The sequence below is a fragment of the Callithrix jacchus genome, chromosome 1 (assembly GCF_049354715.1).
Source record: "Callithrix jacchus isolate 240 chromosome 1, calJac240_pri, whole genome shotgun sequence".
In the NCBI taxonomy this organism is placed as follows: Eukaryota; Metazoa; Chordata; class Mammalia; order Primates; family Cebidae; genus Callithrix; species Callithrix jacchus.
This window is the reverse complement of record NC_133502.1, coordinates 177,689,587-177,715,364: the sequence shown is the minus strand read 5'-3', so window position 1 is coordinate 177,715,364 and position 25,778 is coordinate 177,689,587. Positions and strand designations below refer to the sequence as shown.

General features: G+C 48.4%; 1 protein-coding gene across 6 annotated transcripts in view; it reads right to left on the bottom strand.

Annotated features, from left to right (window-relative positions):
• Positions 1 to 25,778, bottom strand: part of PTPA (protein phosphatase 2 phosphatase activator) — a 37,539-nt gene that overhangs the window by 8,391 nt on the left and 3,370 nt on the right. For 2 of the 6 annotated variants that reach the window (XR_013519446.1, XR_013519445.1), the window contains exons 2-8: positions 18,365 to 18,462; positions 15,310 to 15,396; positions 9,866 to 9,991; positions 7,810 to 7,927; positions 4,711 to 4,810; positions 3,628 to 3,752; positions 618 to 2,644 (exon numbers count right to left, since the gene is read on the bottom strand). Coding sequence is in view for 2 of the 6 variants with exons in the window: in XM_009003835.5 (XP_009002083.1) it covers positions 2,544 to 2,644; positions 3,628 to 3,752; positions 4,711 to 4,810; positions 7,810 to 7,927; positions 9,866 to 9,991; positions 15,310 to 15,396; positions 18,365 to 18,462 (755 nt within the window). In the remaining 4 variants the exon portion in view is untranslated. The remainder of the gene's footprint in view (positions 1 to 617; positions 2,645 to 3,627; positions 3,753 to 4,710; positions 4,811 to 7,809; positions 7,928 to 9,865; positions 9,992 to 15,309; positions 15,397 to 18,364; positions 18,463 to 25,778) is intronic. The other 4 variants (XR_013519444.1, XM_009003835.5, XR_013519447.1 and 1 more) reach the window with 4 other exon arrangements.

Genomic DNA, 25,778 nt, shown 5'->3' with positions numbered 1-25,778 from the left:
AGAAAGAGCCAGAATGAGTGAGCTAGCTGCAGCCCGCAGTGACCCCAGGGGAATTGTGTGAGTCAGAGCAGCCATATTGAGCAGGAAATTACTCACAGACGCTGCGTTCCTGCCTCTCCACTCCCCAGAGAATCGGCCTTTTGTAAATGGCTCCTCTGTCAGTAACTGGGGGGATGGGCGGGGGTGGGGAGGCTCTGCACAGCGCCTTCCTGTCAGCTCCTTCCCTTCCAGCTGAAATCTGATCCCTCCCTTCCCAAAACTCCAAATTTAGAAGCCAGATTGAAACTGAAATTCTTTTCCTGCCTGCCCTGGGCTCTTAAAGGCACCAGGGCTGCATTTCCAGAGGCTGCAGAAGCCCTGCCAGGTGGGGTCCCTCACCTAGGATGTCCATGGATGGGTACGTGAAAGCAGAGGGTTACCAGAGCGGTCTTGGCATGAGACCCAGGAAGAGCTGCCCAGTTCCATCCCAAGTTCTCGGTGTTATGTTTAATCTCCAGCTAAAAGAGCCCAAGGTGAGCCCAGGGTCTCCAGAGGCAACACCACCTCCTGCCCAACCAAAGATTACACAACTCTTTGTAAGCCTCCAGGTCCCAAGTGAGCAAGGCCAGGCCACTCACCAACTGGAGGCTGCAAATGCTGTTCACTGCTCCGAGGTGGAAGAGGGTAGGCGCTTAGAGAACAGACATGTGCTGCAACCAGCGGCCACATGGCAAGATGAGCCCTTGGCTGCAGTCACCTCAGCTCCTGGGCACACCCTTCCTAGCGTCCACTGTTGAACACCATGCCCAAGAGCCTAGACCCAAAGTGAAAACCAGGCCCTGTGGAGAAGGTGCGGAAGTCAAAAACTCCAGGCACACCCTCCCCTCCCTGTTCTTTCTGCGGCCTCAAATAAATGTCACCAAACCTTCTCCAAGTTCAGTGTGCCTTTCCTGCCACCTAATGGCTATTTTGAGATTTCCTCTAGCAGAGGAACTGGGACCCAAACTTTAGGAAAGCTTTTGGGTTTTTATACCAGCATAATCAACCAACCAACTAAAAACACAAAATCTTACCATGGAATCAATTCCCAAAAATCCTAGAGGCCAGGCCTGGCTCCTAGTTAGAATATCGACAGGGACCCAGGGGCCTGGCCAGCTGCCGGGGGGAACGCAAACAGCTCAACCTTTTAGCCCCATGCCAGACCTCAGTGTGGAATCTGCACCCTTCTTCCCACCCTGCTCCTCCAGCTTATCTTGAGGTCCCCTAGGCCTCCACAGACCCCTGCATTCCACTCCATAGAGAGCAGCACGTGACTGGCTTTCAAGGCAGCAAGCCAGGCTGCCCCTAAGTCCTCCCGACCTTGGGCCTGCCACACTGCTGAGGGCAGCAGATCTCCGGGAATGAAGTGGTGGCTGCCCAGCCGTCAGTCCCGGCTCCATTTGCTGACTTGGAAAAAATGTGTCATTCTCCTCTGGCCTCTGGAGTTTGGCAGAAGCCTGAGCAGAATGTTGACCAGGAAGAGCTTGGAGCCAAGGCTGCTGGTTATAACCCAGCTTCTCCATTTCTTCAGAGGTTCAGAATACACAGCCAGTGTCCACAGGCCTGCTAGGGACCTCACTGAGGCAGCAGACATCTGTGCTGGTGTCAGGAAAGGGACTGAGGAGGGATAGAACCCTCAAACCCTCTCCAGATAGCAGAGCTAGGGCGCCCTTCAGAAATGGGGGGTGAGGGTGGCGGGGAGGAGGATAAGTCCCAACACCTCCCTGAAGAGAGGTCCAGAGAGCAGAGGGTCTCTAGCTTTCCCGTGCAGTCACCTGGCAAGTGTGTTTAGAGGCAGGTTCCTGGCTCTTGTCCCCTAAGATTCTGATGCAGTAAGAATCTGATGCAGTAAGCTGGGATGGGGGCCCAGGAATGTGCATTTTAACAAACACCCTAGGAGATCTTGCACAAGCGGTCCAGGGCCCACTGTGAAGAATCTTGTCTTGGTGAGACAAGAACTTCCAGTTACAGAGCCCAGCCACAGGGCTGGCTGTCCAGTGACTGCCACCACAGGCCAGGCCTGCACACTCCCACTCCGCACTTCGCTCAGGCTCAGGCATTGAGAGACATGTGTCCCTTCAACAGAAAAGCTGTCTGCACCAGAAGTTCACACCATCTCCTCTGGTGGTTTCATTTTACACATCCACAAGCACATGTTCTATAGAGCCTTGTGGGGCCCCACTAAAAGACGCTGACCCTCCCCCGCAAACCCGGCCCTCCTACCCTTTCAGACCTGCTGCAGCAGTCACCAAGGCCAGTTAGTGACCAAGTCTTAGACCTCACCTCAAGACTCCTGTGGTGTTCGGAGAAACTGCAAGAGAACTGGGCAAGGAGATCCTGACAGTCAACAGTGGCTGACTCTTTCGGGAGAGGCCAGTGGTGCTTCCTTTGCAATAACCCACTCTGGCCGGCCCTGCCATTTTGGGCAGCAGCTCTGGGTCTTCTGATCCACTGTGAAGCCGCCAGCCTTGGTTCATCTGAGTCCGGAGGCGGCTGTGGGATTCTCCCTCATCCCTCCTCCTCACCTCCGTGATAAACAGGATGCACTCCAGGAACATGTAGTCCTTGTGATTCTCATTCACAGCCTTCTCATCCACGAAGTGTCTGGGCTCCAGGTACGGGTGGTCTGGGAAGAGCAAAGCGCCCCATGGTTCAGAACCAGGCCCCACCACTACCTGGGCAACCCAGCTCAGCAGTTACACCCACCCAAGGGCCTCAGTCCTGCCCGTGCTCCCCTCAACATCTGACCTTGAAGGAGCAATAAATGGTTTTGAGTGTGTGTATTCTAATGCGCTAAGCTCTAGCTGCATGGCATTGGACGCATGACTTCAGCCTGCCAAGGTTCAGTTTTCTCACCTGAACAGTGGGGACAACAACAGTCCCTCCTCCTAGGGACCGTGACAATAATTACCACACCTACAGCTCTCAGTATGGTGCCTGGCGCAGATGCCAGTCAGCAGAGCTGGCCTCATGCTGGCAGACCCTTCAGGAGTCACCGAGAAGATTCAGGGAGGTAATGCACCAGAGGCCACAACAAATGGTTATTTATGAATATCATTTTGTAGGCAGTTCATTCTACATCAAAATCGAGATGATCACCCAGCCCCATCCTGAAAACCAGCCTCAAGAGCAGGGGAGTCACCCGAATAGGCCCCTCTGAGCCCCATAGGAAGCAGGCCCACCGCCCAGCACTTGGTGGCTGCTCCCTAACAGGCCCCTTTGCACACAGCTCGATAATAACAGTGGATAACACTGGTCACTGAATCAAAAGGGCCCCTCATTTTCAACATAAAACCCCACAGCTGCTGCCAGGAGCTGGGGCACATTTCACACCAGTCCATTATGCACCAGGCGTGCGCCCTTGCTCCAGCCCATGTCACTTCCCATTATCTTGGCGGCACTTGGCCTCCACCTCCCCCAGCCCACCACACTGGCTCTCACAGCAGAAGGTCAACAGCAAACAGCCTCCCTCAATAGCCAGTCTAATGCCCTGCTTTCCAAGCTGTCACTGTCTGCCCTGAACAGGAAGAAGGGAGGAGGGAAAGCAGGAGGGGCACAGAAAGCAGCCTTGGTTGGGGGTGGAGGGAGAGGTGCCCCCCATTGCAGTACCTATCAGCTGTGAACTGCCCCAGATGAAGGGCAGAAACTGGAAGTCGTCCAGACCCCACACTCCCTGGCTGCCGGCTGGCTCCATCCTGTATGTTTTTTGGAGTTTCCGCATAACCTCAAGGTACCTGCACAGGAGGGTGGAGAAAGAAAGGGAAGGTAGCAAAAAGTAAAAAGACGTTCTCACTCCTTCAGCCACTGGGAGCACAGGAGGCCCCAAATAACCACTGAATAGTGTAACTGTTCTCAATTTCAATCATGTAGCTTTATTTCCCCCCACAAACAGCCATCTTTTGGCTCAGGAAAGGGATAAAAATCACTGATTAGGAAGGTGGGTTTTGGTACCATCAACTCCTGACAACTTGTAAAACCCTGGGCAGGGCCTCAGCCTCTCCAGCCTCAGTCGGCCTGTCTGAAAGCTGACACAAGTCCCAGCAGGTTATCTCCCAGGTTCTTCTGGTTGCAACCTTCAATTTTATCAGAGGCTACATGGCAGCCACTTCTGGAGCGTCAAGCACTGTTCCTACGCTCTGTCACAGGCCTGCTGCAGCAGCATTGCTAGAAAGGGGCCCGCAATGGGAATCTTAAGGGCTCTAGGTAACTGATCCACATCGGTGCTGCCCAGCGACTGGCTTGGGTGGTGCGGGGCAGCAGATCAGAGCCTGACTACCTGCGTTCAGATGGCGTGAATCCAGTGTGTGACCTCAGTGAAGAGAGTGGATGTCTCTGTGCCTCAGTTTCCTCATATGTAAAGTGGAAATAACAGTTGCTATTTCACAGGGTTTTTGTAAGAATTAATGAGTTATACATAAAGTGCTTAGAATTCTTCCTCCACATGGTCAACACCATGTGAGCACTGATAGACGTTATGTGACAATTCTTTCACTTGTTTTTACTAGAAGGTTAATTTGAACCTGTTGGGAAAAAGCCTTGGACACTCCATCCACAACGAGAGCTTGATTAGGACAGGACAAGAGAACCATGAGCCACTCAGGAGAACCCTACAGCACCCCATTTCCCAGGCTGAGGAGGAAAGAGATGGCCCCCTCACGCCCCCTCCTCCAGCCCTCTTGTCCTTTCTCTCACCGATTGAACACCTTGAAGACAATAGCTATTTGGTCATCCACCCGGAGCACCCCAATCTTGCAGAGACAGCAGAGGAAAGCAGCAAAAGCCGCCTCATGCCCTGGAGGAGAAAAAACAACCAACATTGACAGTGGTCCAGGTAAAGGACTGGGATTGTTTTGGTCTCCCAGAATCCAAATCAGTGGTAAGTGCCCCTCTGAGAAGGGTCAACATGAAGACAATGAGACCTCTTCCCCATTCAGAAAGACTTGCTAGGCCCTTTCCTTTCAAGAACTATAATGACAGTACGGGCTGGGCGTGGTGGCTCATGCCTGTAATCCCAGCACTTTGGGAGGCTGAGGCAGGCGGACTGCTTGAGCTCAGGAGTTCGAGATCAGCCTGGCCAACATGGCAAAAGCCTGTCTCTACAAAAAATACAAAATCAGCCAGACATGGTGGCATGTGCCTGCGGTCTCAACTACTCAGGAGAGATGAAGGATCACCTAAGCCCAAGAGGTTGACACTGCAGTCAGCCATGATAGGGCCACTGCACTCCAGCCTGGGCAACAGAATGAGACTGTCTAAAAAAAAAAAAAAAACTACCAGTACTATAATTCTACTCCTAAAAGACCCAGGCTGGACATTTACATTTCATTTTGTAGGTTTAACCCACTCAGCAACCCCACTGGATTTAACTGAGCACCTACTATGAGAAATCACTGTCCATGTCACCCACTAGGAGATAGTGACAAGTAAGTCCCTGCCCTCAGAAAGTTTATGATCAGGGACAACAGACATTAAATATATAGTCACTACTATGATTCTAGCTCTGAAGGAGAAAGACAGGGTGCTAACTGGAGGCTGTCACAGGAGACCCTGACATAAGGGTTCAGGTTTCCCCTAAGGAAGTAACATCTAATCTGAAATCTGAAAGATGAGAGCTGGCAAGGCAAAGGGAGTGAGGGAAGCAAGAAATGCATTCTAGCCAGAAGGAATAGCATGTGCACAGTCCTTGAGGCAAGAAAAAGCTTGATCTGTTTGAGGACCCTAAGGAGGCCATTATGTCAAAGGCAGTGAGAGCAAGGGAGAATGTGTAACGACATGAAGCTACAAGTCACATGGGCCTTATGGCCATAGGAAAGAGCTCAGACTTTACCCTAAGAGCAATGGGGAGCTGCTGCAGGCTTCTATCAGGGAACACATGATCAGATTACAGGGTGAAAAGGCACCCTCCCTTCCTTTCCCAGTCATATCAAAGAGGAATGGTCTGCACTGTAGGAACTACTCACTGGACTGTGATTGAATCCCATTGTTCACAGTATCACACATAACCTATCTGGAGGGAGGTGAGAAGAGAATATATCAGAGAATACTCCTGTCCTGTCTCTGGAGAACAAAGACCCCTAGAGGGCCTGGAAGCTTGTGAGCTCAGCTTCCTTCCCCTGCCACAGTATCCACTTATAACCACAGCCAGGGCCCAGGCTCCCATTGTTCAGGGGTTTACATGCAGCTGGGGCACCAATCCCTGCTGACCTGACCAGTCTTCCCTCTTTGATCTTTTCCCTGCTGGTCTTAGTCAAAGCCCCACCTGGTCCAAGAGGGCCTTTCTCCAGGACCTGCCTCTGTGGCCAGGGCTCCCTCTTGTGGATCACATTCCCCAGACAAGGGGAGGGCTAAACAGTGTTCCCATTTGCCTGCCTCAGGCCAGAAAGGAAAGGCGGGCCCTTACCAAAGTAGGGGTCCTCCTTGGCTACACAGGTCATGCCCTGACCTAGAGAACGTCTCCCTTTTTTATTTCTGAGACGGGTGTCTCAGCATGGTGGCTCACACATATAATCCGAGCACTTTGGGAGGCTGAGGTGGGAGAACAGCTTGAACTCAGGAGTTCAAGACCAGCCTGGGCAACATGGCAAAACCACATCTCTATCAAACCACATCTCTTACATCAAAAATACAAAAATATCGGCCAGGCGCAATGACTCACACCTGTAATCCCAGTTCCAGCACTTTGGGAGGCCAAGGTGGCTGGATCACCAGAGGTCAGGAGTTTGAGACCAGCATGGCCAACATGGCGAAACCCTGTCTATACTAAAAACACAAAAATTAGCTGGGCATGGTGGCATGTGCCGGTAGTTCCAGCAGAAGAATTGCTTGAACCCGGGAAGCAGAGGTTGCAGTGAGCCGAGATCCAACCACTGCACTCCAGCCTGGGCGAGAGTGAGACTCTGTTTCAAAAAAAAAAAGTACCAAGCTGGTGGTGTACACCTGTAGGTACTGGCAGGTGGGGAGATGCAGAGGCGGGAGGATTGCTTGGATCCAGGAGGTCAAGGCTGCAGTGAGCCAAGATCACATCACCGCACTGCAGCCTAGGTGACAAAGTGAGACCCTGTCTCAAAAAAATAAATATATAAACAAAAATAATTTTAAATACATTTTTAAAAAAGAGATGGGAGTCTTTCTATGTTACCTAGGCTGGTCTTAAACTCCAGAGCTCAGGCAATCCTCTCCCTCAGCCTCCCAAAGTGCTGGGATTACAGGCACACCACTGCACCTGTCTACACTTCCCTGTTAAGGTGCCCACACACTCTCTCTCCTCAAAATCCAAACCCACTTGGCTTACATGGACCACAGATCCAAAGAGCTCAACAGCACAGAGAATGGCTAAGAGACAAGAGGTGCAAGGGAGAGAGCATGCCACAATACTACAAAGGTTACCAAGAAGCGCTCTCATTTCTCAAAGCTTCAGGAAGCTGCTGCCTTGACACACACAGTGTGTTCAATTAATTATTATTTTGGGGATGAGGCACTCAGAGACCATTTTCACAAGAACAGAAAGCAGCGCTGACGCAAGCACCATGCATGGGGCATCAGCTCCCCCTGGTGGACTGCAGCAGAGCCACAGCATCCGGGCCTCCCTGTAAGCCTAGCCGCTTCCCACCCCCGCCCACCCCGTGCCCCCAACATAGAAACCACGCACACCCCAGCTGCCCCAATACGCTGCAGGTACTTGGCGAATTCTTGATGGCTCTTGCTTGCTGAGAGGGCCTTGAGACCACCTGAAGCCCCAAAACAGAAAGCAGTGAAGCCAGGTAAGTACAGAGCCCCACAAGCAGCAAGTACCTGTGCCGTAGTCAATGCGCGTGGAGTTCCCCACTGACTCCTTTAGGTAAACAGCCACCTCAGGCACAGCAGCTGCCAGATGGGTGGGGACCACTGTGGCCACCAAGTTTTCTGCTTCCTGATAACACAAGAGACACAAAGTGGTGGCAGGACATTAAGCAGCATCCAGTGGGCAGGTGCCCAGGGGCAGTACCTGACTGGGGACCCAGACTGCCATGCCAGGCCAGCCTGGCTCCCTGTCCTCACTGGCCACAGAAGGAAGGGAAAGGACAGCATTTATTCTCCCACAGCAGAAGACTACCCAGGTAGCTTATCATAGACTGATCCTTCCAGGGCACGGGGTCTTGGGGCAAGACAGGAGGAATCTGGAAAAAGCCTCAACCCTCCCATCTGGTAACTCATTGGAGTCCCACCGAGACTCTGGTAGGTCAGTGCTGTTATTTCCACACATGCCACCTTCTTCAAACCCTCAGGTCAGCTTGTGTCATGTCATCAGAAGACATGCAGAAGAATGTTCACAGCAGCATTGTTTAGAGTAGCCAAAAGGTGGAAACACAGTGGAAATGTCCATCAACAATGAGATGAATAAATTGTGGCATATTCATACAACATTACACAGCAAAGAAAAATATCTACAGCTATACACAAAAATATGGATGAATCTCAGACATGACATCAAGTAAAAGAAGCCAGACATTTATACAAAGTTCAGAAACATGGGGAAAAAAACAATTTGTGGAATAGAAATCAGAAGAATCTGGCCGATATCAATTGGGACAGGGAGCACTCCAGCTAGAATGTTCTATTGCTTGACATGAGTGGTGAGTCCATGAGTAAAAAACTTGGCATGAGTGGTGAGTCCATGGGTACAAAATATGTAAAAGTCTATCAAGCTGTACAGCCATAATCTGTTAGCTTTAAGACAACAAGGTCAGGAGCAGTGGTTCACATCTATAATCCCAACACTTTGGGAGGCCAAGGTGGGCGGATCACTTGAGGCAAGGATTTTGCAACCAGCCTGGCCAACATGACAAAACTCTGTCTCTACTAAAAATACAAAAACTAGCCAGGCATGGTGGCAGCTGCTTGGAATCCCAGCTACTCAGGAGGCTGAGGCAGGAGGATTGCTTGAGCCTGGGAGATCAAGGCTGCAGTCAGCTGAAATCATGCCACTGCACTCCAGCCTGAGCAACAGAAAACAAAAACAAGACCATGTACCATCTTAAGAGTCCAGAGGCAGCCCCAGGCCTCTCTTGGAACAGCATTTCACTGGGTCCTGAGCTCTCCCCTGTGCTCCATGTGAAAATATTAGGCCAGAGAAATTAGGACCCAAATTTCCTTAAGCTCAGTTGTAGACAATTGGCATGAAAATCTCCTGGAGAGCTGGTGAAAATCCAGATTCCCAGTCCCTACCCAGATCTGTAGACTCTGCTTTTCTAAGGACAGGGCCTGAGACCCTGCATTTTTATTTTTGTTTGCTTTGAACAGATAATAGCTTGATAAGATTCAAAAATAAAAACATCAGTAGGGGATCAGTTAAATCGACTAGTCCATCCACACCATGGAGTACTATGCAGCTAGCATCCCAAGTGGGCATGTAATGGCTCCATAGCTCACTGCAGCCTCAAACTCCAGAGCTCAAGCCATCCTCCTGTTTCAGCTACCCAAGTAGCTGGGACCAAAGGTATGCACCATTATTTCTTATTTTTTGCAGAAACAGGGTCTTGCTATGTTGCCCAGCCTACTCTCAAACTCCTGGGCTCAAGTGATCCCCTACAGATGGGTAGGTGGGATGTTTCCAATTTGCTGTAATACAAACAGTGACTTCATAAACAGCCTTGTGCAGAGGGCTGTATATGCAGAGTAGCGTTTCCCAGAAGATGACCAAGCAGAGTATAAACTCATTTCTAATTTTGCTAAGTGAAATTGCCATTTTAACAAACTCTGGGATTGTTATATACCTAGAAGTGCTATACAATGCAGGCCTTTCCCAAGCTGGTGCCAAAACCACCCTCACTGCCAGCCCAGCCACTGTCCTGTCCTGTGGCAGCCTCACCTCATCAAGTTTGGCATACCAGGTCCTGTATGCCTTATTCCCAAACCGAGAGGGCTGGTCCACTGGAGGAGTCTCATCAATCCACCTGTCCAGTGTGTTGAGAAGAGCAAGTAGTTTCTCAATGGCCTGTGGAGGCAAAATAGAGGGGTCCAAGCCACGTTGACTAGTGGCTCCAGCTTAGTCACAGAGGGAAATCCACTACTGCACAAAATGACCCCTCAGCATGGCCCCTACTGGCCACTCTCCCCCAACCCTCTTTCTTCCCCACTGTCCTGATTATGAAGGAGGGTCAGGGGAGCATGATGGGCTTTCCAGAGAGGGAAGAGCAGTAGATTGATGGGACAGGGACAGGGTGGCTTCAGCGCCTGGTTTCTACAGGCAACCTACCCATGGGCTGCTGCTATAGACAAGCACAAACTCCAACCCTGACAACTTTTTACAAAGACTGTATGGGAGCCTTTTGTTCAGTATCTAATACCTACTCATCATAAAAAAAAAAAAAAAAAAAAAAAAAAATAGAAATATAAACAGAAGGAAACGAAAATGACCAGTAATCCTGCCAGCCAGAAATACCACTAAACATTTTAACATACCCTTCTGTGTTGTCCTTAGAGTATTTTATATTGTTTAGCACAGTGGGCCTGGATTCAAACCACAGCTCAAACACCATTTAGTTGCTATGAGACCTTGATCAAGTGACTAACTCTGAGCCTCTCAGTTTCTTGATCTAAAGAGCACAGTGCCTAGCACAGGGTGACGGTATATATTCATCGCAGGACACATTCTGCTTTGCAGCCTGCTCCTTTTCCTCATGAACCTCATTTCACAGCTACCTATACACAGAATCTTATGATAACCTTTACTAAATGTATAACATTTCATCGTGCCACTACATTATAATTTATTTAATTCCTCACTGTTAAATGTTTGGATTATTTCTACCTGTTTCACTACCTATTTCACACACAAAGCAATGGTAAATCAGCTTGCAACTCAACCTTTGTGGAAATGCCAGGTCATCATGCTTGTAGGGCAGCAGAGTTTGAGATCCCATCCCCCGCCCCACACCTTTCCCACAGAAGACAGGGACCCAGAAGTAGAATCAGAGTCAGAGGTGTGGGCAGCATTGGCATATAAAATGTTACTCAATGAAGAAATAGGTGTGACTATCTATCCAAACCAAAGGTCAGCTAGAAGGTGCTCCTTCCAGGTATGGCTTGTAGAAACAGGCCAGCAGTAGGGCTGGTGGAAAACATAATGCAGAGGCTATCTGCAGTCAGTCAGTCCTGGGAAGAGAGTCCCTGCCAGGAAGTGGATCTTGCCTGTGTCTATGGAAACAAATGGTATAAGAAGAAACTTACAGAAAATCCTGGCACTGGGTAGGAACCAACAGGGTGATGCCCACATGAGAAGGTGCACCTGGGAGGGTAAGGCAGACCAGGCCTGCCACGTGAAAGACTCAGCCAAAAGCTATGTATGTACTTGGGGAGAGGCAGGCTTAAGCAATGAAACAGGCTGGCTGTGCCCCAGCTGCATATGTGAAACCGGCCCTGAATGCTGCTCTCTCTCATCTCCCTTTTATCTAGGCTTGAGGCACGGGAGGACAGGAAAAGTAGCCTGTATAAGAGGAGAAATTTCCCTTTACACCTGGTTAAGACAGAGGGCCAGGATGGCATAAAGCTGCCTTGCTGAAATGTGAGAGCGCTGCCACAGAGCCTGGCTTTGTGAAGAACCAAGAATGGTTAAGCACAGGCCAGACCTGGCCCATGCAGCAACGGGGGCTTACAATGGCTGACACAGTCATCTTGGCCCCAGGAAGTACCAGTCAGCCCCAGATTCCCCAGGGATCTGTCTTAGGTGAAGCACTAAGGGCGAAGGTCACAGGAGCCAGGGCCCAGCTGCTATCTCAGCTGGGCCAATGAATAATTCAAAGGTTCCCAGCTCCTTTTCTGGAGAGGGCTTTTTGAATGTAGGGGCTGCCTGTATTGTGTGGTGTGCTGGGAGAGAAGGGCTGGAAGAAAGGGAACTGTGGCTGGAACCCCTCTGAGGCACAAAGAACAACTCCAGCTTTCTCATTCTCCCTAGGCCAGTGCTTCCTTTTTGGATTTCAAGGACCAGTAAAATCTTCCTTAAAGTTTAAAAAAAAGCAAACAGAGGCTGGTCCGAAGGTAGTGAGTTATCTCGATTGTTCACAGTCAGTGACAGATCGAACTCCTTGTTCTACTCTTTCCCCACTTCTCACTACTGCACTTGACCAGTCTTAAATAATTAATTAATTAATTAATTTAAAGAAAGCAAACAGAACAACAACAAAAATAAACCTATCACATTTATTTTGCAAAAATGGAAAATCAACACCCATAAGAGGAGGAAAGGCATCATTTAATATAAGAGCTAGCTAGCTGGGCGCAGTGTCTCACACCTGTAATTTCAACACTTTGGGAGGCCAAGGCAGGCAGATCACCCAAGGTCGGGAGTTTGAGACCAGCCTGACCAACATGGTGAAATCCCATCTCTACTAACAACACAAAATTAGCCTGGCGTAGTGGCACATGCCTGTAATCCCAGCTACTCGGGAGCTCAGGAGGCTGAGGCACAAGTGTCGCTTGAACCCGGGAGGCAGAGGTTGTGATGAGCCGAGATCACACCGTTGCACTCCAGCCTGGGCAATAAGAGCAAAAAGAGCAAAACTCCATCTCAAAAAAATAAATAAATAAATATAAATAAGCTAGACTTTTTTTTTCCCCAAATGGAGTCTCACACTCTTGCCCGGGCTGGAATGCAGTGGCATAATCTCAGCTCACAGCAACCTCTGCCTCCCACATTCAAGCGATTCTCCAGCCTCAGCCTCCCGAGTAGCTGGGATTACAGGCACCTGCCACCACACCCAGCTATTTTCTTGTATTTTTAGTAGAGACAGGGTTTCACCATGTTGGCCAAGCTGGTCTTGAACTCCTGACCACATGATTTACCAGCCTTAACCTAACCTCCCAAAGTGCTGGGATTACAGGAGTGAGCCACCGTTCCCAGCCAAGAGCTAGCTTTCTATGCAACAACACTATTGAAAATTAGAACTGACTAATGCCTAATGGTAACAATAGCTAATAATAAAAGTATTTATTTAGTATGTCTTAGGCACTATGCAAAAGAAAACCCTACTTGTGGAATCTCAGTGAATCTTCCCCAAGGGGACATGAGTAGGTCTGCTAACTCTTACCATTCTACAGATGAGGAAACGGAGGGTCAAAAATGACAAGGTCACTGGTTCACAAGTGATGAAACTAGCCAGCCTAATTCCAGAACCCAAATGTGTAACCACACTGCAATCCTGCCAAAGAACAGCTCTTGAGCTAAGACAATACCCGGCATCCCAACACTTTGGGAGGCCAAGGCAGGTGGATCACCTAAAGTAGGGGGTTTGAGACCAGCCTGGCCAACATGGTAAAACCCTATCTCTATTAAAAATACAAAAAGTAGCCAGGTGTGGTGATGCGCACCTGTAATCCCAGCTACTCAGGAGGCTGAGGCAGGAGAATTGCTTGAACCTGGGAGGCAGAGGTTAGTGAGCCAAGACCATGCCATTGCACTCCAGCCTGGGTGACAAGAATGAGACTTCGTCTCAAAAAAAAAAAAAAGACAATACCTGACTGGTGTGGACGGCTACCATCAAAGCCATGGGCAATTAGGGAACTTGGCAGCTAAGGATTTGCTGGGGTAATTACAATCTTCCCCTTTAATTAGCCTTCCTCCACGACATTCCTGGCCCACTGAGCACAGCTGAGCATCCCTCACCACAGGCTCGAGGAGGAAGCCCCTCTTTCCCCAGCCATCCTGCACCCAAACCCTCATTCCCAGAGCAGAGTGAGCCCAAGAAGAACCCAAAAACACCACTGATGGGCAGGGCTCCCAAGGGAAGGCTATCTACCAGAAGCACAGGCCTGGTTCTCCTGAAGTGGACAGAACAGGACCTAGGCCACCTAGCAGCCAGACAGGCCCAGGAACAGGCAGCTCCACCAGTGACTGGGTATAAGGGCGAAGTGGGCAATGTTAGTCTTGGGGCAGGTGGAGAAACTGGGCCAGGGCAGAGCCACACCTTACCCAGTAAGCCCAAGGCTGTGGCTAGAGAGCTGGGTAGGCCAAGGTACTGAGAGAGACTCTTCAGGACCTGGTGTCTGAGATAAGAGACTCAAGGTGGCTCTGGGCCAACTGGGACACAAACCCAAGAGGCTGCTGGAGGCCTAAGTCCTAGCCCTGGGAAACAGCATCTAGCAACAGCAAATAGCCAGTAAGGCCACACCTTCCCATCAGTATCTGCCTCCCCACAGCCCTTGCCCTCCCTACACAAACAAAACTATCTCTGAAATAACATCCAAAAAATACCCACCAGGCAGTGTGAACCCAAATACAACAAAATGAATGTGCCCTTTGACTCAGAATTTCCACAGCTAAGAATGAATCCTTCAGAAACAAGGCCCAGAGATCTATATGCAGGGATGTTCCGAGGAGCAATGTTCAGGGAGACAACCTCAAAGTCTGAAGTTAGGGGCTGTTTAAATAAATGAGAGCCTGAGCTCGGTGGTTCACACCTGTCACCCAGCACTTGGGAAGAAGGCAAGAGGATTACTTGAGCCCAGGAGTTTGAGACCAGCCTGAGCAACATAATGAGACCCTGTCTCTGTATTTTTTTTAAAAAAAGGCCAGGCATGGTGGCTCACGCCTGTAATCCCAACACCTTAAGAGGCTGAAGCAGGTGGATCATGAGGTCAAGAGATCAAGACCATCCTGGCCAACATGGTGAAACCCCATCTCTACTAATAATACAAAAATTAACTGGGCATGGTGGCCTGCGCCTGTAATCTCAGCTACTCAGGAGGCTGAGGCAAGAGAATTGCTTGAAACTGGGATGCAGAGGTTGCAGTGAGCCAAGATCTCGCAATTGCATTCCAGCCTGGCAACAAAGCGAGACTCCATCTCAAAAACCAAAACAAAAAACATTAAATGATTAAATAAATGAGGGCAGAGCTCACTGCAGGAGAAGCGCTCTTGCTCTCCTGGATGTGCGCTCAGCAGGGGCTACCCTGGGAGCTGGGTTGAGAAACACAGGGAGAGGTCAGCTCCGCTGTGAATGTCATACACACGTCTATTACTGATCTCTCCAGTGAGAAAGTTTACTTTTTTGTAATCTTTTTTAATTTCTAAAGTTATCGAAAACACCAATTACCAAAAATACTAGCTATAAAACAGCATATTTACCTTGATCTCAATTTTATAAATATCCATCTATTCACAGATTTTAAAAATTAGAAATATAGACACAAAAATGTAAAGTGCACACATATTTGGGCAATCTTATTTTCTGCACCGGCCTTGGGATGGGCGCTGAGCCCACGGGACACTGGAGCTATTTTTGGAAAGGCTGCTGCAGCAGCTCCTCCTGGGCCTACCTCAGAGATTTTGTACTCGAAGGTCAGCTTCTTCCCCTTCACACCTTCGTTGAGGGTAAGGATGAACCCAATGTAGTCAGCATATGCCTACCAAACAGAGAGAATGAGGATAGGGAGAGGGGTGGCAGGCCCCACCACCACCTGCCCCCAGCTCTACCAAGTTACCAAAGAGCTCTAGCTTTCTACTTTTCCCACCCCTGAATCCCAACCCAGTAGCAGGAGAAGTAGAAAGATAATGACAAATACCCAACCTCTATGAGGCAGACACTGCTGTCACCATCTTACAGATGAGGAAACCATAATTTCAAGAAAAGTGATCTGCCCAAGGTCTCCCAAGAGCAAGATCTCATTAGACATGGAGCTAGGACCAGCCAGCCTAACTTCAAAGCTGAGTGGGCACATGCTTGTCCATTATGCTCCACCGCTAGGAGTTCCAGGAGTACCACCAAAGATCTCGCCCCCAGTAATCAGCCACAGGCAGACCAGGCTGTCTAGCAGCAGTGCAGATGCCTGCCACAGACAGATCTCCCCACACACCCATCTCAGCTTCCAACTGGACACTCTCTTCCCTGCTGGGCTGAAGTTACACCCAACACAGGGATAAGAAAGCATTGAGGACCAGGTGCTATGGCTCACGTCTGTGATCCCAGCACTTTGGGAGGCCGAGGCAGGAAGATCACCTGAGCCTAGGTGAGACCAGCCTGGGCAACATAGTGAGACCCCATCTCTACAAAAATTAAAGTTTCCCGGGCATGGTGATACATGCCTGTGATCCCAGCTACTCTGGTGGCTGAGGTGAGAGGATAGCTTGAGCCCAGGAGATGAAGGCTGTAGTGAGCTATGATCCTATCACTGCACTCCAGCCTGGGGGAAAGAGTAAGACCCTGTCTTAAAAAAAAAAAAAAAGGCCAGCACGGTGGCTCATGCCCATAATCCCAGCACTTTGGGAGGCTGAGGCAGGTGGATCACAAGGTCAGGAGTTCAAGACCAACTGGCCAACATGATAAAACCCCATCTCTACTAAAAAATACAAAAATTAGCTGGGCATGGTGGCTCGTGCCTATAATCCCAGCCACTTGGGAGGCTGAGGTAGGAGAATTGCTTGAACCGGGACCTGGGAGGCAGAGATTGCAGTAAGCCGAGATCATGCCACTGCACTCCAGCGTGGGCTACAGAGCGACGCTCCATCTCAAAAAATAATAATAAATAAATAATTAATAAAAATAAAATTAGGGGCCGGGCGCGATGGCTCACGCCTGTAATCCCAGCACTTTGGGAGGCCGAGGGGGGTGGATCACGAGGTCAGGAGATCAAGACCATCCTGGTCAACATGGTGAAACCCCGTCTCTTACTAAAAATACAAAAAATTAGCTGCGCATAGTGGCACGTGCCTGTAATCCCAGCTACTCAGGAGGCTGAGGCAGGAGAATTGCCTGAACCCAGGAGGCGAAGGTTGCGGTGAGCCGGGATCACGCCATTGCACTCCAGCCTGGGTAACAAGAGCAAAACTCCGTCTCAAAATAAATAAATAAATAAATAAAATTTAATGAAATTAAAAAAAGAGCACTGAGGTGCAGGCCCCTGAGAGGCAGTTGCTGGGAACAAGTGACGCCTATTTGGTTTTGTTTCTTCTTCATCCCTTTTTCCTCTCGTTTTCTTCCTTTCTCCTTATCCAAGCTTTATGGATGCTGGGGTGTCCACAGTAAGCCCTGAGACAGGCCCTGATATCTAGAAGGAAACATTCCTATACCAGGATCCTCCTGCCAGCCATGGAATGACTGCCAGCAGGCCAGGCCTCTCCAAAGCAACTCTCCCAGGCCAGGGTAAGTCTGAGCCCCTGTCTTGAAGGCAGCTACGCAAGAACCCATGGATTCAGACAAAGAAGCAGGTTCCCAACTAGAACAATCTGGTGCCCAGAGAAGATCTGACAACACCTGGAGACAATGCTGTTGTGACAACTGGGGAAAGGCATGCTGCTGACATCTAGTGGGTAGAGGCCAGAGATATTACCAAATGTCCTACATGGCACAGGCCAACCCCCTATGATGAAGAATTATCTGCCCCCAAATGTCCATAGTCCTGACATTGAGGAATTCTGAGGTAAAGCAATCAAGATGATACAAGGACTGCAACCATGTCCTTTAAGCAGCTGAAGGGACCAAGCTTCACCCTAGGCTGAAGGGACTGTTGATCCTAGTGAAGACTCAGAAAAGACATGATAAGCATTTCCAAACACTTAGAGGGCAGGCTTGTGAAGGAGGAACCAGACAGTCTTAGATGGCCCCAAGTCCCAGCAAGCACAAGGCCTGGAAGCTGTGGGGTGTGGGTCTCCTGGAGAATCTGCCTGGCATGAGAGGACCCCTGTGCCCAGCCTTCTGTATGAGCAATACTCTCCAGCCCAGCTCACCAGACTGGGAGCAGAAGCCTAACTAGAACTGGCCCAGACGCCTACCCTGAGAAATTGAAATTGGCTTTCTTTTTCTCAGTTTGTCTTTCCACAGCCTGTACGAGAAGCCTGAGGGGTACAAGTGGTTATCTTCTGCCCATCATTTGGGCTGAGCAGCAGAGAAAGCCAGTCTGTGCCCAGCACTCTGGGTCCCAGCTCCTAGGTATTTGCAGGCTTAGCCATATCACTGGCTGAAGTTTCCATGAGATAGCCTCTTCTCCCCTTGAGGCACTGGCCCACACTTGCTGTTACTTGCAGCCAAGAATCAAGGTGACTCACTCCATCATTTCGAACACTTATATCCAGCCAATGCAGCAACACTTAAGGGGCAATGGCTTATGAGAACCAGGAGCGAAATGCTCTCGGGCTACCCTGGTGCCAGCCTGATAAAGCAGGCAACCTACCTCATAAAGCATCTCTTAGTACTGCCTCTGAAAGGAAGAGACAGCCAGCTCCCCTGTCACCTTGCTCCCTAGCTTCTGAAAACTCAGGCTCCAAAAGCAAGAAGGGCCAGGAACTCACTGCCTGTAGGCCAGGAAAACCACTGTCTTTGAAAAGCCCAAGTTTCTCACCGCAGTTCCAACCTGAAAGTGCAGACACCACTGGTACCTGAGAACGCTTCCATTTGCCCATGTCTGGAACTGTATGGATCTCCTTTTTTGGAATGATGAAGTTCTGAGTGGCTGGAGGGGCCTCCTCCAAAGAATCTTGACAAAGAAAATGAAAAAGCAAATAGGTAAATAGAATTCTCCCCTACAACATACAAATACTCTTTTTTTGTTTTTTGTTTTTTTTTGAGACGGAGTTTTGCTCTTGTTGCCCAGGCTGGAATACAGTGGCACGATCTTGGCTCACTGCAACCTCCACCTCATAGATTCAAGTGATTCTCCTGCCTCAGTCTCCCGAGTAATTGGGATTACAGATATGCATCACCAAGTCCAGCTAATTTTTGCATTTTTAGTAAAGACGGGGTTTCACCATGTTGGCCAGGCTGGTCTCAAATTCCCCACCTCAGGTGATCCATCTGCCTCAGCCTCCGAAAGTACTGGGATTACAGGCATGAGCCACCACACCTGTCCTCTGTCTCACTTTTAAACCAGGACTCCAACACCTAAGGCCTAGCATAAACCAGACGCATACTTCCAGGATGGAGTAATGCCTTGTTAAGCTAAACCCACCAGCCTCCTGCCTGCCCTTCCTCAGTCTGGGGAGGAAAGAGAAGGGCAATACTGCCAATCCCTTCAATAACCATACCCTCCCTTCCTTCTCCCCACACCAGAGCAGGATGGTTAGAAAAATAAAACCAAGTTGATGTTTTAGACATACATAGGCAATTCACAGAAGAAAAAAAACACTAATTGCAACAAACATTTGGAATAAACTGGCAATCTCCTGAATAAGCATAGACATGTAAATTATATGTGATTTCTCTTCCTGGATAAGGCTGGCAAATTAAAAACATCGACTAGTCATAGCAGCTCATACCTAATCCCAGCTTTGGGAGGCCGAAGAGGCAGATCACTCGAGGCTAGGGGTTCAAGACCAGCCTGGCCAACTTGGCAAAACCCCATCTTTACAAAAAAATTAAAAATTAGCTGGCCAGCGTTGCCGTGCAGCTATAGTCCCAGCTTGAGAGGCTGAGGCAGGAGGATCACCTGAGCCCAGGAAGCAGAGGATGCAGTGAACTGAGATCACACCACTGCACTCCAGCCTGGATGACAGAGTGAGACTCTGTCTCAAAAAAATAAAAATAAAGAAAAAGACACCTGACATTGATTCCAAGAAGAGGAAACAAAAACTCTCCTACTCTGTGGGTGGGACAGTTAGTTGGTAGGACCTGCTAAGGGGGCAACTCAGCACCATCTTTTGAATTAAAAAACTGCATACAATGAGTCAACAGTTCGACTTATAGGAATCTATCCTTCAGATATGTTCACGGAAACAGACAAAGATATACAGAAAGGTGCTTAATGCATCAAAAAAAAAGAAAGGGGTGGACACAGTGGCTGACACCTGTAATCCCAGCACTTTTGCACTTTTGGGAGGCCCAGGCAGGAGGATAACTTGAGCCCAGGAGTTTGACACCAACCTGGGCAACATAGCGAGACGCCATCTCTACTTTTTTTTTTTTTTTTTTGAGATGGAGCCTAGCTCTGTAGCCCAAACTGGAGTGCAGTGGTGTGATCTCAGCTCACTGCAACTTCCACCTCCTGAGTCCCGGTTAAAGCAATTCTCCTACCTCAGCCTCCCAAGTAGCTGGGATTACAGGCACAAGCCACTATGCCCAGCTAATTTTTGTATTTTTTAGTAGAGACAGGGTTTCATCATGTTGGCCAGTCTGGTCTTGAACTCCTGACCTCATGATCCACCTGCCTCAGCCTCCCAAAGTGCTGGGATTACAGGCATGAGCCACCACACCTGGCCTCCACCTCATTTTTTAAAAAAAATTTTTAGGCTGGCTGTGGTGGCTCATGCCTATAATCCCAGCACTTCGGGAGGCTGAGGTGGGTGAATTATACCTGAGGTCAGGATTTTGAGACTAGCCTGACCAACATAGTGAAACCCCATCTCCCCTAAAAGTACAAAATTAGCACATGCCTGTAATCCCAGCTACTTGGGAGGCTAAGGCAAGAGAACTGCTTGAACCCAGGAGGCAGAGGTTGCAGTGAGCCAAGATCACGCCATCACACTCCAGCCTAGGCAACAAGAGTAAAACAGTGTCTTAAAAAAATTTTTTTAATTACAAATAACCCAAATAGGCTGGGCGTGGTGGTGACTCATGCCTGTAATCCCAGCACTCTGGGAGGACAAGGCAGGTGGATCACAATGTTAGGAGTTCAAGACCAGTCTGGCCAACATGGTGAAACCCCGTCTCTACAAAAATTAGCCAGGCATGGTGGCGGGTGCCCGTAATCTCAGCTACTCGGGAGGCTGAGGCAAGAGGAGTGCTTGAACCCAGGAAGTGGAGGCTTGAACCCAGCACTTTGGGAGGCCGAGACGGGTGTATCATTTGCGGTCAGGAGTTCCAGACCAGCCTGGCCAACACGGTGAAACCCCATCTCTACTAAAAAATACAAAAATTAGCCAGGCATGATGGCACACACCTGTAATCCCAGCTACTTGGGAAGCTGAGGCAGGAGAATCACTTAAAATAGGGAGGTGGAGGTTGCAATGAGCTGATACTGTTCCACTGCACTCCAACCTGGGAGACAGAGTAAGACTCTGCCTAAAAAACAAAGGAAGAGGCCAGGTGTGGTGGCTCACTCATGTAATCCCAGCATTCTGGGAGGCCGACGCAGGTGGATCAAGCCCAGCATCGCCAACATAGCAAAACTCCATCTCTGCTAAAAATATAAAACTTTCCCAGGTGTGGTGGCACACACCTATAATCCCAGCTACACATGAGGCTGAGACAGGAGAATCACTTGAAAACAGCAGGGGGAGGTTGCAGTGAGCAGAGATCATACCACTACACTCCAGCCTGGGTGACACAGCAAGACTCTGTCTAAAAAAATAAAAAAATATGCCCACATAATAAATATTTTCATAGCTTATACAAAGAATAAAATCTAGGCCAGGCACAGTGGCTCACGCCTGTAATCCCAACACTTTGGGAGGCTGAGGCAGGCAGATTGCTTGAGTCCAGGAGTTTGAAACTAGCCTGGACCACATGGCCAAACCTCATTTCTACAAAAAATACAAAAATTAGCCAGATGTGGTGGTGCACACCTATAATCCTAGCTACTTGTCGACTGAGGCAGGAGGATCACTTGAGGCCAGAAGGCTGAGGCTGAAGTGAGCCACTGCACTCCAGCCTTGGTGACAGAGCAAGACCCCCGTCTTGAAAAAAACAAAACAAAAAAAATTAGAAACAACCCAAATATCGGTTAAGATGATGAGTAAATAATGATATGCCCACATAATGGAAATTCTCATAGCTTGTAGAAAGAATAAAATCTAGCCCAGACACAGTGGCTTACACGTGTAATTCCAAAAGTTTGGGAGGCCCAGGTGGAGGGATCGCTTGAGCCCAGGAGTTCAAGACCAGCCGAGGCAACACAGGGAGACCCCCATCTTTACAAATAATTTAAAAATTAGCCAGGCGTGGTGGCTCACACCTGTTATCTCAGCACTTTGGATGGTCAAGGCTGGCAGATCAGAAGGTCAGGAGTTCGAGACCAGCCTGGCCAATATGGTGAAACCCCATCTCTACTAAAAATATAAAAATTCACGGTGGCTCACATCTGTAATCTCAGCACTTTGGGAGGCCAAGGCAGGAAGATCACCTGAGGTCAGGAATCCAAGACCAGCCTGGCCAACATGGCAAAACTCCGTCTCAACTAAAAATAACAAAATTAGCTGGGCATGGTGGCTGGCGTCTGTAATCCCAGCTACTCAGGAGGCTAAGGCAGGGAGAACGGCTTGAACCCAGGAGGCGGAGGTTGCAGTGAGCCCTCATCACTGTACTCTAGCCCAGGTGACAGAGCGAGACTCGTCTCACAAAAAAAAAAAAAAAAATTAGCCAAACATGGTAGTACGTGCCTACAGCTGCTTGGAGGCTGAGGCAGAAGAATCACTTGAACCCAGGAGGCAGAGGTTGCAGTGAGCTGAGATGGTACCAATACACTCTAGCCTGGGCAACAGAGTGAGACTCCATCTCAAGGAAAAGAAAAATTAGCTGGGTGTGGTGGCACATGCCTGTGGTCCCATCTACTCAGGAGGCTCGGATAGGAGGATCACCTGAGCCCAGGAGATCAAAGCCACAATGAGCCATGATCGTGGCATTGCACTCTAACCCTGGCAACAGAGTGAGACCCTGTCTCAAAAAATAATAATAATAATAATAAATAAAGAATGTAGCCAGGCACGGTGTGGCTCACACCTATAATCTTGGCACTTTAGGAGGCCTAGGTGGATGGATTGCCTGAGCTCAGGAGTTCAGACCAGCCTGGGCAACGTGGTAAAACCTTGTCTCTACTGAAAATACAAAAAATTGGCCGGGATGGTGGCACACACTTGTAATCCCAGCTTCTCAGGAGGCTGAGGCAGGAGAATCGCTTGAACCCAGGAGGCAGAGGTTGCAGTGTGCCATCCACTCCAGCCTGGGCAACAGAATGAGACTGTCTCAAAAAAATAAATAAATAAATAATGAATGAATGAAATCTATACTGCTGACATAAGAAACACAGCCTAGATTTTTTTAAAAAAGTGAAGAAAGAAAACTGCACTATAACATACAGTAAAATCCCATTCTTACGAAACGGGAACTATCCACACCAACATAAATCACACATACACATATTAGTATAGCCATGGGCTGCATAACAATGTTTCAGTCAGTCAGCAACAGACTGTGCCTACGATAATGGTCCCATAGATTTTAATGGAGTGTACACAGAAACCTGATATGTGGCACTTGATGTTAGCACTGCAGATCAAGTAGGGGAAAGGATTGATGTTCAGTAACAGTGCTGGGACATTTGGTTTTTCCTATGAAAAATACATAAATTAATAAATTTTAAAATATATACTATCTAGGTTTGTGCAAGTACACTCTATGACGTTCCCACAATGAGGAAATCACCTAATGTCACATTCAACAGAATGTGTCCCTGTTGTGAAGTGATGCATGACTGTATATGTGTTACAAAAATCTAAAAGATTAAATATCAAAGTTACTGATAGTCATTTCTAGGGGATGTGATTTATATAAGACTTCCATCTTCTAAGTCACATACTACTTTTAAAAACAAGGCAGGACGTGGTAACTCATATCTGTAATCCCAGCACTTTGGGAGGCCCAGGTGGAGCCTCTTGATCATGAGGTCAGGAGATCAAGACCATCCTGGCCAACATGGTGAAACCCCGTCTCTACTAAAAATACAAAAAAATTAGCCAGGCGTGGTGGCGCATGCCTGTAGTCCCAGCTACTCAGGAGGCTGAGGCAGAAGAATCACCTGGACCCAGGAAACAGAGGCTACAGTAAGCCAAGATCGTGCCACTGCTCTCTAACCTGGGCAACAGACCAAAACTCCATCTCAAAAGTAAAATAAAATAAAATAAAATTAGCCCAGCATGGTAGCATGTGTGACTATAGTCCCAGCTACTAGGGAGGCTATGGCATGAGGATGACTTGAGTCTGGAAGGTCGAGGCTACAGTGAGTCATGATCATGTCACTGCACTCCAGCCTGGGTGACAGAGTAAGACCCTATCTCAAAAATAAATAGCAGCAATAGAAAAAAGCACATAGAACCTCTGTAATCAGACAAAAGCAGGAGTTTCTATATTTTCCACTTGGTATAGGAAAGGAAAACCCAGAGAAGTTCCATGCTGACCTAGAGGCAAACAATGCCAAAGCCAACTGCTTCCTAGAAGTGCCCTTGCTAGCCAACACTCTCTTCACCACACTGTAGGACTCCCTTCACTCTGTGACCCAGAAATACAAGTCTTCAATCCTTTTTTCTTTTCTTTTCTTTTTTTTCTTAACAAAACAATCCTTTCTTCTTAATTCCAAAATCCATAAAGCTCTGGAAACCCAATTTTTAAAAAAATAAGTTTACCATAAGGTCATTAGGTATGAAACCTAAACTGATAGGAAGACATGTACAGGCTTTGTATATCTGACTTAGTGAGGGTATTTATACATTTTGCTGAAATAATTTTTTTGTTTATGGGATGCTGTCTTCTGAGATATGAAAAACTCTTCATTTCAAAACACACCTGACCCTCAGGGTTTTGGATACAGACTTATAGATCTGAATTTACAGTTGGAGAAGTGTTAGATTCGTAAGCATTTCCTTTAAAAATGCAAACTCTCAGTTGGGTGCAGTGGCTCACACCTGTAATCCCAGCACTTTGGGAGGCCAAGGTGGGTGGACCACCTGAGATTGGGAGTTCAAGACCAGCCTGATCAACATGGAGAAACCCCATCTCTACTAAAAATACAAAATTAGTCGTACATGGTGGCACATGCCCGTAATTTCAACTACTCAGGAGGCTGAGGCAGAAGAATCGCTTGAACCTGGGAGGCAGAAGTTGCAGTGAGCTGAAATCATGCTATTGCACTCCAGCCTGGGCAACAAGACAAAATTCCATCTCAAAAATAAATACACAGGCCGGGCGCGGTGGCTCACGCCTGTAATCCCAGCACTTTAGGAGGTCGAGGCACGTGGATCACAAGGTCAAGAGATCGAGACCATCCTGGTCAACATGGTGAAACCCCATCTCTACTAAAAATACAAAAATTAGCTGGGCATGGTGGCGCGCGCCTGTAGTCCCAGCTACTCAGGAGGCTGATGCAGAAGAATTGCTTGAACCCAGGAGGCGGAGGTTGCAGTGAGCCGAGATCATGACATTGCACTCCAGCCTGGGTAACAAGAGCGAAACTCTGTCTCAAAAAATAAATCAATAAAATAAAAATAAATAAATAAATAAAAATGCAAACTCTCACTAGAGCAAAGTTAAAAAGTGACACGGAAGAGTAAAGAACTACCAGTCACTCCCGACACATTATAAATTTGTCCCATTGCCTTCCTCTTAAAACCTAGCTGACATCAGCTACACGGAGAAAAAGGGACAGAGACCTAAGAAGTTTCTTGAACACGAAACATTTGGAGAAACAGAGCCGTCTGGAGAGGTCCTGAGGAAAGGGAAAGTGCCAGGGGACTTGGAGACCTAAGGAGAAGGACAGAGAATCTGAGTTTAGAGAAAGACAAATGTCTGCCTAATTCAAACCTGGGCCACAGAAAGAGACCAGAAGCTCTCTTCCTCCTCCCACCTGTCCTGCAAGCTCTCTTCCCAGAACCCAAAACTGAGGCCCCTGCTATTAGTAAATTGGCACTTCAAGTAAGATGCCAAATAAAAAGCTTTGTAGGTCAGACACGTAACCCAACCACATCGCTTTTATGGGAAAATGTGTCCCACATTCCATATAATCAACTTGCAAATGATCTTTGGGAACCTACAGCCCTTTTGTAAGTATGAGATAACTGTTCCCTGCAATGTGAGAGCCCTCCTTGGAGA